Genomic DNA, 14,187 nt, shown 5'->3' on the forward strand with positions numbered 1-14,187 from the left:
ATTTTAATTTCATTTTCTCAATGCTTTTGAGATTTGTGTTTACTAGTATTCGGGATTCAGGGATGAACAATGAAATTCAGATAAATAAAATATATTCAGGGGAGGAGAGGGTTTGCACCGTTATGTAGCGCTACTACTTCTTATCTGCACAGATGCCTTGGTGGGTTCGTTTACAAAATAACAAAATAAATTGCCTCCCGACAAACACTTTTTAACAATTTGGATGAAAATATAATAATTCATCTAGGGTGGTTTTGTCCTGTTTTCATACACGTATACTTCCTTGGAATTTTATTGGATGTTTAGAATCACGACACCGAGAGGCATTTTGTAGTTGGGGTAATAAGTAAAGATCGATATATGGATGAACAAGTTCTTTTTTACAATTAGGAGCGACGTGCTCTAAAAAGTAATCAAACAAATGATATCACATGCTTGATAATGTACAGTGTTAGAACCTCTTTCTTCATAACGGTGTTAGAACCTACCCCAAACGTCGCCCCTAATTGTACCACTTAGCGAGTAACTCGATCAGTACTAAGCCTGGGATAAGAGGGAGCAGCTTAGAATTCAGCAACTCAACGTCTCTTGAGGACGATCTTTGCCGTAGATCACGTCACTGAGGATCTTCTGTTACTCAGCCGTTAGTGAAGAGATCACTCGATTAATGACAATACACTAATATTACATATTGCGTAATGACATCACGTGAGGACTGGACTATGTTTGACATCAGCTGATCTATCGAATGGCGGCGTCGGTAGCACTGTGCAGCTGTACTCTGCAATATCTACTCTCTACTCTCGACAGGAACTACTATTATTTCACAAAACACAAGAGATACATAGACGCACCACGCATGCATCACAACATATGAATATGTCCAGTCTTTGAGTCGTTACCATCACCTTGGCGCTTGGATCTTTTAAAGAAAACATTTTTTCTTGTGTAAGTTTACTTGAATAAGAAATGAGTAATCCTATAACACCCCCCCCCCCCCCCCCCCCCACCCACCCACACACACCCCGTAAAAAAAGTTAACTACAGCCTTGCGCTAACATCGCTTTGCAAAACGGCACCCGCATCTCGTGGTGCTAATGAGAGTAGCGTCCTTTGGACCAAGTAGACAGGCGTCAACCGATGCAATCTCGCCAATCTTTCGAAATTGAGTGAGTGAATTGGGTATAACAGTACTCATGGTAACAATTGTTATATTTGGGATAACACTTTCTTAGTAAATTACAGATTCTGGTACTTTTTTTGGGGGGGTTGTGTCAGTTGTCAGACTTTCATATTTTGGAAGCCTCGGTGGGTTAGATCGATGACTTTGTGGGCTGGTGATTAGGTGCCTCTCTCTGTGGCAGTGTGTGTTCGAATCCCGGATGGGACTCAACCAAAAATATATGTTCTTTACTAAGAAAGAGTTATCCCAAATACAACATTTGTTACATTTGACCACTTTCTGAATGACATTGTGTGTTCACAGTATTCCATTCGCTGCTTTGAACAGTATTTCAGTAATATCACTGCGTGTCAGCTTATGTGGGAGAAAATCCTGAAGCGATGTAAGTCTCGGATGTTGACCACTTTGGTGAAACCCACGTGAACGGGAATAGTGCTGACAAACCTAGAAAAATAATCGGGATTCGAACCAGCAATCATAGGTTTCCGGCGTGCCCAATGGACAACGAATTGCGGTGCCATAGACGACTGGGCCACCCGTGCCCCGCTCCGAAATTGAATAGATAGTGTCTGGGATTCCAGTCAGTTCCATGACACGACTCAACGAGTTTGAAGCTGGATTTTCGTTGAATGAGGATGTTTCTAGCGTGGTAATGTTTGTATGTACTATATACTATAATAGACATGATTTTAAACTGGCACATTATCGTTTCTTATAGTCTATCTCGTACAAAGCTGCGCCCTTTATTGACCCTTGAGAAAACAGTCCATAATCAAATCACCAGCTACGGGTGTTGTATTCATACGCCACCGTTATTCCTGCGGGGCTTTTTTACATACCGATTTATTTCAAGTCAAGGACATATCAAAACGTTTCATACACTGGTAATGACAACAGTATAGATAGGTGGCTCGTTTAGGAATCTATCTATCTATCTATCTATCTATATATATATGCATAATCCATGATTCCAGCCCTGGCGTGTCAGGACATTGTTTCGCTGGCGTGTCTTGCAACAATTTTTCACAAATTACTTCATTGGGTACTGTGATGTGTTTGTGGTAGTGAATTCCAAAGGTAGGCTGATTGGAAATTGCTTACCTGTGTGTGAAAAGCCTATTTGAGATAACCGTTAGGTACGTTTTGAAATAACTTGTATTTAATTATTTATGATAAAATATAAATAAAGCAACTCATGAAGTAGATGTAGCTCACCTGGATATGTAGTCAAACATAACGAAGGACACAAAACAAAAGTATGAGGATTGATATCAAAATATTTTCTGACTGATTAAGATCGGATCTTAGTTCTCACTACCGCTAATTTGTTTAGCGAAAGCGAGAACTAAGATCTGATTTTAAAGAGACTGAACTATTTTCGGAATAAATGCCTGAGGACTGAAAACTAACACTAAAATCCTAATGACTTGAAGAAAATATGACGTCTTAAGAGATGGAGGTGAGGTGAAGTGGGGTTTAACATGGCCTACAAGATTATTGCACTTACAAATACAGGATGTGCATGCATGTATGTGTGTGGCTGCTTGTGCTAGTCCCCACTTATGCTGATTTTATAGTGCTAGTTCACTGAGATACGATGCTGCAGTTAAACATGAACACCCCACTCAGACACAGTACACTGTCCAGTACTTGTTATAGGCCCTTAATGCCGAGCACCAGGCAGGGTAACAACAAGTACCATCTTTTAAATGTCTTTTGGTATGACGTGGCCGGGGATCGAACCCTGGACCATTCCGCTCTCTCCGGGTTCACACTCTACCACCACTAGACCACGGAGGCAGTCAACAAGAGATGGAAGGCAGGCACAACAAGGCGTTGTCTGCATGAGCAATGATCCACATTGCTTGGCATGATGACACACAACCAGCAAACTCACACATGTTGAAAATACTCATGAAAATACTCTCTGAAGCATGAGAAAAAGCAACACTGAAAAATCAAAATCATTCATATAGTTTATTCCTTAGTTTGTATCAAAACACTGAAGGTGTGTGACCATCTGATATTCTAGGGAGGGGCATGGGATTTGTTTGGCCATCCCAAATTTGTTCCAGAAAAAAAAATTATCAGCAGGTTTTACCAAATTTAAAAATAAAATCTCCGAAAAAAGTGAGCTGAGAAATTTTTAAAAATTGTTAGGCATCTTTCACAGAAAAACGAGTTTTGAAGTAGAAACAAAAACTCTCCTGTCTCTAACAGAACTTGAGCCCCGCCTCCCCCAGAATATTAGATGGTACGTCCGTAAGTCCTCATCAAGCATGATTGTATATTTTCTAGAATATATGATCCTTTGGTAAATTGACAATAGCAATGGAACTATAAATATCCTGTGCATAGTATACATGACACACAACATAGCATAGTTGGTATATACAGTACATCACACTGTAGTCTTGTTAAAGTTTTGGTTTAAAATACAGTGTTTGACACTCTCACTTTCCTTGTAGCAAATTTCACTGGCTAGTATAACATTGTAATGGGTAATAAAACAGTATAAATTGCTAATTCAACTTTTCAGTATGTTATGACTGTTTTTGGAGTCATGGAACAAGTGTTTTGACATCTCAAGGATAAAATCTCACTAAAATCAGATGTGCATGAAGGTCTGCCAAAGCCTTCATATAAAGTCTAGGCAGGTGAACCCAGATACTGAACTTTGACCACCAAGACCAAATGAAGAACCTTTTTCTTGAGTTATTTAGATGTCAGTGTTTTAAACTTTATTTCTTTACTTCAGTTTAGAAAGAAAACCACACAGACAAAAAATATTCCTTCAGAATTCATGATGCCTGAAGTGGTCGTGTTTACGATATCAACAATAAAATAAGGCAGCCTTTAATATTTCCATTCCAAGCTGCCTGATTATGTTCATTTTTGAGACACTGCTGTCTGAATACTTGCTCACTTGTACAGAGTTTTAGCAGCCTCGATGCTGATCAGGGAGTTCACCTGACGTGACATCCTGTTTGTCAGATCCTCATCCAGAGAGGTGTTGAATTGGAAATAAACATCTGATATTATTTAAATATGTGACAAACTGATTTGTTGAGATTGAAGTATGAACAATGTTTTTACTTATGACATGATTTTCTTGTAAAGAAATCGCATTTTCTATTGATGTTTATTACAAATGGCTAGTCATATCACCGTAGGGTATGCATGGTTTGTGAAATTAAAGTTAATTGACAATCATCATGGTTTGGTGATAAAGTTGGAAACAAGGTGTCTGCCCACAAAGGTGTTCGCACACACAAGGTGTCCACACACACACCTTAAACTGTATCAAACAAAACATCCTCCGGCGATGCTAACAGTTATACAAGTCACTACTGAGGTGTCAGCACACACGTCACACAATGTACGGGTGTGTATCACGTATTGTCCACAACTAACACAGTCCGTGCTGGGTAGCCCTGCAACTCAGCCACAACATAGCGGTACTCGTATCTGCCTGCTTCGTTCTGAAACAATGGACAAATTCAAGAATAAATACAAACTTACGACTGTGTTCAGACAGGGGACCCAGGGCACTGACCCATGAAAACATCAGCAATGCCAAATGCAGTCAGGGAAGCAAGCACTGCAATTGTAATCCTGAAACTCAGTCCATCACTTTCAAAGAAACTGGTATCTTGATTCAAATCAAATCGTGATTGAGTATGGCTTTATGCCGCTTTTAGCGATATTCCATCACTTTCAAAGTAACAGGTATCTTGATTCAAATCAAATCGTGAGTGAGTATGGTTTTATGATGCTTTTAGCAATATTTCAGCAATATCACGGAGGAGGACTCCAGAAATGGGCTACATTGTACCCATCATATCAAGTGAAATGCATGGAGTATTTAAGTTGTATCACACATGACTCATGGCATGTCAGCTTTGTGCTGGATGCAAGTTGAAGACGTTTACCGCCTTGATGAAATCTGGGATAATCAGGATTGTATGAGGATCATAATCAGTGTCCACCAGAACTGTATGAGGATCATTATCAGGATCAATCAGGATTGTATGAGGATCATAATCAGAGTCCATCAGAACTGTATGAGGATCAAAATCAGGATCAATCAGGATTGTATGAGGATCATAATCAGAGTCCATCAGAACTGTATGAGGATCATTATCAGGATCAATCAGGATTGTATGAGGATCATAATCAGAGTCCATCAGAACTGTATGAGGATCATAATCAGTGTCCATCAGAACTGTATGAGGATCATAATCAGTGTCCATCAGAACTGTATGAGGATCATACTCAGGATCAATCAGGATTGTATGAGGATCATAATCAGAGTCCATCAGAACTGTATGAGGATCATAATCAGTGTCCACCAGAACTGTATGAGGATCATTATCAGGATCAATCAGGATTGTATGAGGATCATAATCAGTGTCCATCAGAACTGTATGAGGATCATAATCAGGATCAATCAGGATTGTATGAGGATCATAATCAGTGTCCATCAGAACTGTATGAGGATCATAATCAGGGTCCAGGATTAATGAGGATCATAGGTCAATGGGCGTCAAGTATATAGTCTGAGAAATGTGAAATAATCAAAGAATGATCACATAATTAAGCCATAAATAACCATAAGCAAATGTTTACCTGCTTCATCTCCGCGGTAACGGTGGCCTTTCCATGCGGGCCTTCAACATAGAAGCGCATCCTCATGTGTTTCACGCCACCACTCTCAAACTCTTGATGGCTGCAACACAATACAACACTGTAACTACCATGATGGCTACAACACTGTAACAACCCTGATGGCTGCAACACTGTAACTACCATGATGGCTGCAACACTGTAACAACCCTGATGGCTGCAACACAATACAACACTGTAACTACCATGATGGCTACAACACTGTAACTACCATGATGGCTACAACACAATACAACACTGTAACTACCATGATGGCTACAACACTGTAACAACCCTGATGGCTGCAACACAATACAACACTGTAACTACCATGATGGCTACAACACTGTAACTACCATGATGGCTACAACACAATACAACACTAACTACCATGATGGCTACAACACTGTAACAACCCTGATGGCTGCAACACAATACAACACTGTAACTACCATGATGGCTGCAACACTGTAACTACCATGATGGCTGCAACACTGTAACTACCATGATGGCTACAACACAATACAACACTGTAACTACCATGATGGCTGCAACACTGTAACAACCCTGATGGCTGCAACACAATACAACACTGTAACTACCATGATGGCTGCAACACTGTAACTACCATGATGGCAGCAACACTGTAACTACCATGATGGCTGCAACACTGTAACTACCATGATGGCTGCAACACAATACAACACTGTAACTACCATGATGGCTACAACACTGTAACAACCCTGATGGCTGCAACACAATACAACACTGTAACTACCATGATGGCTGCAACACTGTAACTACCATGATGGATACAACACAATACAACACTGTAACTATGATGTCTACAACACAAGATAACACTGTAGCTACCATGATGGCTACAACAAAATACAACACTGTAACTACCATGGTGGCTGCAACACAAGACAACACTGTAACTGCCATGATGGCTGCAACACAATACAGCACTGTAACTACCCTGATGGCTGCAACACAAGACAACACTGTAACTACCATGATGGCTACAACACAAGACAACACTGTAACTACCATGATGGCTACAACAAAATACAATGCTGATACTACCATGATGGCTGCAACACAATACAACACTGTAGCTACCATGATGGCTACAACACAATACAACACTGTAGCTACCATGATGGCTACAACACAATACAACACTGTAACTACCATGATGGCTGCAACACAATACAACACTGTAACTACCATGACGGCTGCAACAAAATACAACACTTTAACTACCATGATGGCTACAACACTGTAACTACTATGATGGCTACAACACAATACAACACTGTAACTACCATGATGGCTGCAACACAGTACAACACTTTAACTACCACGATGGCTACAACGCCGTAACTACCATGATGGCTACAACACTGTAACTACAATGATGGCTACAACACAATACAACACTGTAACTACCCTGATGGCTGCAACACAATACAACACTGTAACTACCCTGATTGCTACAACACAATACAACACTGTAACTACCATTATGGCTACAACACAATACAACACTTTAACTACCATGATGGCTACAACACAATACAACACTGTAACTACCATGATGGCTACAACACAATACAGCACTGTAACTACCATGATGGCTACAACAAAATACAATACTGTTACTACCTTGATGGCTACAACACTGTAGCTACCATGATGGCTACAACACAATACAACACTGTAACTACCTTGATGGCTACAACACTGTAACTACCATTATGGCTACAAGACAAGACAACACTGTAACTACCATGATGGCTACAACAAAATACAACACTGTAACTACCATGGTGGCTGCAACACAATACAATACTGTAACTACCATGATGGCTACAACAAAATACAACACTGTAACTACCATGATGGCTACAACAAAATACAACACTGTAACTACCATGATGGCTACAACACAAGACAACACTGTAACTACCATGATGGCTACAACACAAGACAACACTGTAACTACCATGATGGCTACAACACAATACAACACTGTAACTACCTTGATGGCTACAACACTGTAACTACCATTATGGCTACAACACAAGACAACACTGTAACTACCATGATGGCTACAACAAAATACAACACTGTAACTACCATGGTGGCTGCAACACAAGACAACACTGTAACTACCATGATGGCTACAACAAAATACAACACTGTAACTACCATGATGGCTACAACAAAATACAACACTGTAACTACCATGATGGCTACAACACAAGACAACACTGTAACTACCATGATGGCTGCAACACAAGACAACACTCTAACTACCATGATGGCTACAACATGATACAATGCTGATACTACCTTGATGGCTACAACACTGTAACTACCATGATGGCTACAACACAATACAACACTGTAACTACCAGTATGGCTACAAAACAAGACAACACTGTAACTACCATGATGGCTGCAACACAAGACAACACTGTAACTACCTTGATGGCTACAACACTGAAACTACAAAGTTGACTCCAGTGAAAAAAAGACATTTCTTTTTATTCTCAAATAATTTGGGTTTTTTCTTAGCAATTTGAACCTTATTAAGGGACTGGTCATTTATCATGAGAAAATGTTACATGAAATGGGTTCTGGGGTGTGCCGTTGGGAGTGTGTGTAAAAAATATGATGCAGTCCTTAGGCCAACCCCCCACCCCCCTCCTCCCTATTATAATACTATAATAAGTGATCAGTATTACTTCAATGTAATTTTATTTCTTTAACATGGTTACTTTCAGGTAAGATTGCTGATATTGGTGCCTAAAAGTAACTTAAATTATTTTTTTACATTTTATTTGCTAAAAGCTATACCAAAAAAAGTAGAAATACTGGTAGACCTACACATAAACCTCAAAAACAAGAATAGACATAAATCTTCAAGATGACCTTCACCCAAGGGAGACAACAATCCATTATTCTGGTTGACTTCTACCATTACCTGACATGTCTTCTACGCCGGCGTCTCGTCATCTCACCATAGCCTTTCATTGGCTCACCCAGCATACTGATCAACTGAAACACAATAAATACTGTGAAAATACCCTGGTACAAAAGAGTAGAACTTGATACCTGATAATAGTAATTCAGTATTATTTTACACAGCCAGATACGAGACATATCATGGTGGGCTTAACACATTGTACCCATGCGGGGAATCGAACCCATGCATTCGGCTTGAAGGGTTAATGCTTTAGCCATTGTGCTACCCACTGCCCTGCTTTTCATAAAAAAAACCCCACATAGCATGCATAGTGGGAAAGAAAATGAGTAAAAAGATTCCCCAAAGAAATTAGTTTTAGAAATTGTCACATTAATACAACAAGCCATCCTGGAAAGTAGTTAAAGCTATTTCACTCGCCCGAACAAATGTTCTCCAGCCTTGACTTATGGGACAGAACTAGTGTTGAATCCTTGACAAGTTTGAACACCATTAGACCAATGTAAATATCATAACAATAGTGAATACTCACTACTTGTCATAGTTCACAAGTGTTTCTCATGTTTGGATGATATTAACAGAACATAACTCTAAATCAATGAAAAGAAGTTGACATAACTTAATTATTATCAGCTAACATTCAACTGATCCACTGGCTTCGTCAGCTGCATATTTAAGTCAAAAGCTATACATTTGTAGTGTTAGATTTAACAATGTTTGAGGTAAGTACATTGACCACCTAACAGTTGTGGCCAGGATCAAACTTCCCTGGTATTGGTCTAGTTGGTGAGTATCAGAGCAGAGTATGACCACGACGAATCCTGCTGCTACACTTACTTGATCATTCTCCATACATTTCTTCAAAGCATTTCCATATATACCACTTGGACTCTGCGATGAGAACAGCTCTCGGCCAACCACATAGAAAATGATCCCTGGGGCAATCAAAATCATTTACAAATTTATATTTATCACAAATGTCTAGAAAACAAGATTTTACTGCCATTTTGGGGATATAACTAATCCATTAGCATGAGACAAACGAAAATCTAGAGGAACTGGTTGTTTTCTCCAAAAGCCTAGTTATACTACATACACCATCAATGATTTATCATGTTTATGGACTAGCTAGATTTTACAAAAAATATCTACCCCCTGCATTGAGGCATGGAAACAAACAATCCTACAAAAAGCTTATTATTATATTGAACAGTCCACAATGATTTCTTTCTCTCAGAAGGAAGAAACTCATGAACATGCATAGCAGAAGGAAAGATAAATTGTACTTATTGTTTTCTGATACATTATCACTTCAAAATGAGAACATGCAATGGGAGCGCCCAAGGAAGCAACTCTGCACAGTGAATTGTGGCTCTTCAGACAACTGAGCCACCAGTTCCCCTAAAAACAATGTTTGTAGCATATGTTGTCAGAATAGGGCTGTAGCCATGGTAACAATATGCGATATGAATCACATAATACATGAAATGATACATGAAACTCAATGCCAGTCATTCTAAGGATTATTAACATTATTAACCCTTTTATTATAGTTCCTCTTTTAGAAACGTTTTTTCACTCAAAATATAACAAAAAAACAAGTGTTTATTTTTCGTTTTATATATCACTTTATGGAATGTAACCTATACAATCATGTCTCATCATATTTTTCTGTGCCTTGCATTTTGAACTGGAAATCCATGGAATAATACATGGAACGGGTTTAGACCATAACCTGAGTATACCTGTTATACCGACGCCAACCAGAATGACCAAACCATAGGAGATATCTTTTCCAGCTTCCTTCACTGAAAATGAGGAGATTAAGTCATCATCAAGTCAGTTATCATCACATCATGTTGCAGCATGTTTGTAATCTGTCTCAGTTCTGATGGGTTTCAAGTGAGTGAGCGAGTGAGTGAGTGAGCGAGCGAGCGAGTGAGTGAGTGAGTGAGTGAGTGAGTGAGTTGGCTTGAGTGAGTGAGTGAGTGAGTGAGTGAGTGAGTGACTCGTCAATATTCCAGCTATATGAGCACAGTCTGTAAATAATCGAGTCTGGACCAGACAATCGAGCGACTGGAGTGAGTGTGTGAGTGAGTGAGTTCAATATTGAACTGTAAATGTGGAGCGATCCATAGTAACACCTTTGAAGCAGTGAGACTATATGTATTTCAAACAATTACTTATAATATTCATAACAAGGCTAGAAGAAGTAGTGCATCATATTTTCACATATTTTTCACTTTCACACAAATATAAACCTAGGATTGCAGGCTTTAGATTGAAGGTAAACTATACTCTTGTCTAAGCCTTACAAGTGGAAGACATCTGACTGCTCTGGAGAGTAAGTGAGGGATTGATAAGTATGTCAATGCAGTGGCAGTTAGGACACTGTATAATTTGTCAGGTTGATGTTGAAGGGAAGCCTGAAGTGATGCAGCTCTAAGCATTTACCACACTAGCAAAACACACAACAGGTGGATGAGGATATGGATATGGTACTGACAGACCTATGATCATAAAGTCTGGGTGAGCCAGGATTTGAATAATCCATCTTTAATTTCTGTCAAGCAATTGTGAAGACTCAGCATCCCTCTAGACTGCAAGAATGTTACGTTAGGTGGCATTCCTATCTATGTAATGTGCGACCACACCAACCAGTAAATGCCAGATAGTAAAAGTGGAGCAGTACAACGCTAAGATTTAACAGCTATGCCAGATCAAATCTTGTAGGTAATATAAAGTTTTAAGTGGGCAAGTGGGTACAACTACTGACCTTTTTCTCCGCGTGTCAACCCCGAATAAGGACCCTCTTTGGCTTTCACAATTTCTTTCTTATTTCCATTCTGTTTTTGGGTTGCATAGAACCTTTGACTTTGTAGCTTTCTTATTAAATCAAAGTCTCCATTTAAACATGTGATTGCTAGAGGTTTTCTATTCGATGCGGTTCGCAAACTTCTGTACGTAGTCCTAGAATAAATACTGTCGCTGTGTATAAAATGAAAGACATTGTCCCTTGATGGAACATGTTTAAGTAGCCGTGACAATTTAGTTATTGTTTGATTCATTCCCTTGATTTATGCTTAAATGTCAAATTGCATTGACGGTAATCTTCCCAAACGCGTGTTGTCGAAACGTCCCCAGATTAGAGTTATCTACCCTTGGTACGTTACTCCCAAAACTAATTGTACTAGTTAAACCGAGTACAAAAGAGTCAGAGCGTCAGATAGTTTGACTTTAATCTAAGCGTGATTTGGATTTTACGCTGATCGTAGAAGCAGTACCAATAAGGAGGACACTGTGAATATGTTAAAGATGGATATTCAAATGATTGAGTGAATGCTATTTACGCATTCAGCAATGTCACAGCAAAATATTGCCAGCCTGTAAATAATCGAGTCTGGGCGAGGCAAACCAGTTGTTGATATTCTGATCACCATGCCATACCGGTACGAAGACAGGTGAAATCAACCACGTCACCGTATCTGCCCATCGCATCCACGTACGAACAACAAAGGAGTTCTCGGGATCTGTTCTAACCCGGTTGTCTTGAGGAATGGATGTTCAGGTTAGGGATGGAATCAACAAAGCTACCATAGCTAACGATACGTCTATTCAGGGATTCGATTTTAGTCTTGACCAGACTCCCAGCTCCCTCATCTTCCCGAGGCGAGGGCGATAACTGACTATAAAAGCACGTGTCATGAATATACATCTCATCACTTGGTTGTTGTCACTCCAGCTTGATAACGGTGTAAGAATCTACATCGAAATGTCGCTATATGCAATAAACCAGAAGTTGTTATTCATGAAGTTGTACGTTTTTCTTACTTATTTGCCAACTTCGATTATGCCAATCAAACAGTTATAATAGTCCAGTTACCTGTTACCGCCCTTGCCTCGGGAAGATGAGCCAACTGGGCTATGGCAAAATCTAGGTTAGAGGTCGCTGATGCTCACACTATTTGGGTAGTGAGCCAGTAAATCGTATATAGGTCCCTGATAAACGGAACGGGCAAAGTGGTAAAATTCATACAGAATTTTTTTTTTATTACTTTGTGTCCTAGATCGTGCCAAACAAATTAACACACCAATAAGTGTTGTGTAAATGATCTGATTTAAACTTCCTAAGGCGGCATTTTATAATAAACCACTAGTGGGGTATATGGGTAGAATACACACCGGGCTCCAGCAACCTATGCCAGTCCATGGAGGCGTCGCAACGGATTTCGTTGTACGACTAATTTTTAAGTGACTTGGTTTGAGCGAGGCGTTGAAAAACAATAACAAATACGGTTGAATACCGATAGAACCAGTATGGATAGAGCGATCAAACGGAGACAATGAGCGGATACAATCTCCTGTATATTATCATATATATATACGTATATAACAAACTCTCTGCGGCGAATTAACGCATGCAGCGAACTGATATTTTATCCCCGACAAGCCGTAATACCTCTAATTGCTGACGTGAACAGCGAACTGAGAAATCTCACTCAGTGTCATTCAGCCTAGGGTCCTGTTGTACAAAGCGATCTTAGTGCTAAGGTTGTCGTTTCTCCCATCCCTTAACGACCGCTTCCGTGGTCTAGTGGTAGAGCGTCCGCGTCCGCGTCATACCAAAAGACGTTAAACAATGGTACTTGCTGTTACCCTGTCTGACGCTCGGGCTAAAACAAGGACTGGTCGTCTTTGAGTCAGTTTATTGTGTCTGAGCGGGGTATTCATGTTAAACTGCGGCATGGCATCTCAGTGTGCTAGCACTATAAATCGGCATCAGTCCGGACTAGTAAAGGCAGCCACACACACACGTGCATGCACGTCGCTATATAAGTGCAATAATCTTGGACGCGACGTTAAACCCCATTTCACCTCACCTCACCCCATCCCTTAACATAGACTTACGACAGTCGTAGCGCTACTCTACTCGCATAAACCCTGTCTCTTGGTGATGATGTTACGGGTGCTTCCGTGGGCCGTATTGTACAGCCCTTTGTAATCAAGGTAAATGTCTTTTGTTGATTTCCGACTCAATCGTTTTTTATTTATCAATAACTTCTGATTATAAAAAAAAGCGTTGATCAGAAATTCCAGATTACTGGGCGGTTTACGTTGTCACTATCCAGCTGTTGTTTAGAGAACATGGTGATGGCTTGATTATCGACTTTAACCACAAACACATAATCCATATCGGCTGTTGCAGTGTGAGGTGAGCTCAACATTATGTTTGGGACCAGCTTTGTTTAGTTACTGATAACAATTACCTGGACGTGAGTATTGTAGCGTTATTGTAATGATAGCTGTTATGCGAGTGGTCAAAGTTTTGTTTGTGTACACTGTA

General features: G+C 39.8%; 1 protein-coding gene across 1 annotated transcript; it reads right to left on the reverse strand.

The window, feature by feature from the left end:
* Positions 1-4,459: 4,459 nt before the first annotated feature.
* LOC139449290 (mitochondrial import inner membrane translocase subunit Tim21-like) lies at positions 4,460-11,979 on the reverse strand. The gene is made up of 6 exons (XM_071230633.1): positions 11,620-11,979; positions 10,589-10,651; positions 9,681-9,778; positions 8,844-8,917; positions 5,813-5,912; positions 4,460-4,665 (listed from the first exon to the last, which is right to left on the reverse strand). Exons 1-6 carry the CDS (start codon positions 11,909-11,911, stop codon positions 4,576-4,578), a joined length of 717 nt encoding a protein of 238 aa, XP_071086734.1. The 5' UTR covers positions 11,912-11,979; the 3' UTR covers positions 4,460-4,575.
* Positions 11,980-14,187: the final 2,208 nt, after the last annotated feature.

Source organism: Haliotis cracherodii, unplaced genomic scaffold (genome assembly GCF_022045235.1).
Source record: "Haliotis cracherodii isolate W230 unplaced genomic scaffold, xgHalCrac1.p SCAF_10, whole genome shotgun sequence".
NCBI classification, from domain to species: domain Eukaryota; kingdom Metazoa; phylum Mollusca; class Gastropoda; order Lepetellida; family Haliotidae; genus Haliotis; species Haliotis cracherodii.

Coding starts and splice junctions, on each gene's coding strand:
- LOC139449290 (XM_071230633.1), bottom strand. CDS start 11,911: ATGAATCAAACAATAACTAAATTGTCACGGCTACTTAAACATGTTCCA. Junction 9,779..10,588: donor GGTTGGCGTCGGTATAACAG/GTATACTCAGGT, acceptor TGATTGCCCCAG/GGATCATTTTCTATGTGGTT. Junction 8,918..9,680: donor AATGTATGGAGAATGATCAA/GTAAGTGTAGCA, acceptor ATTGTGTTTCAG/TTGATCAGTATGCTGGGTGA.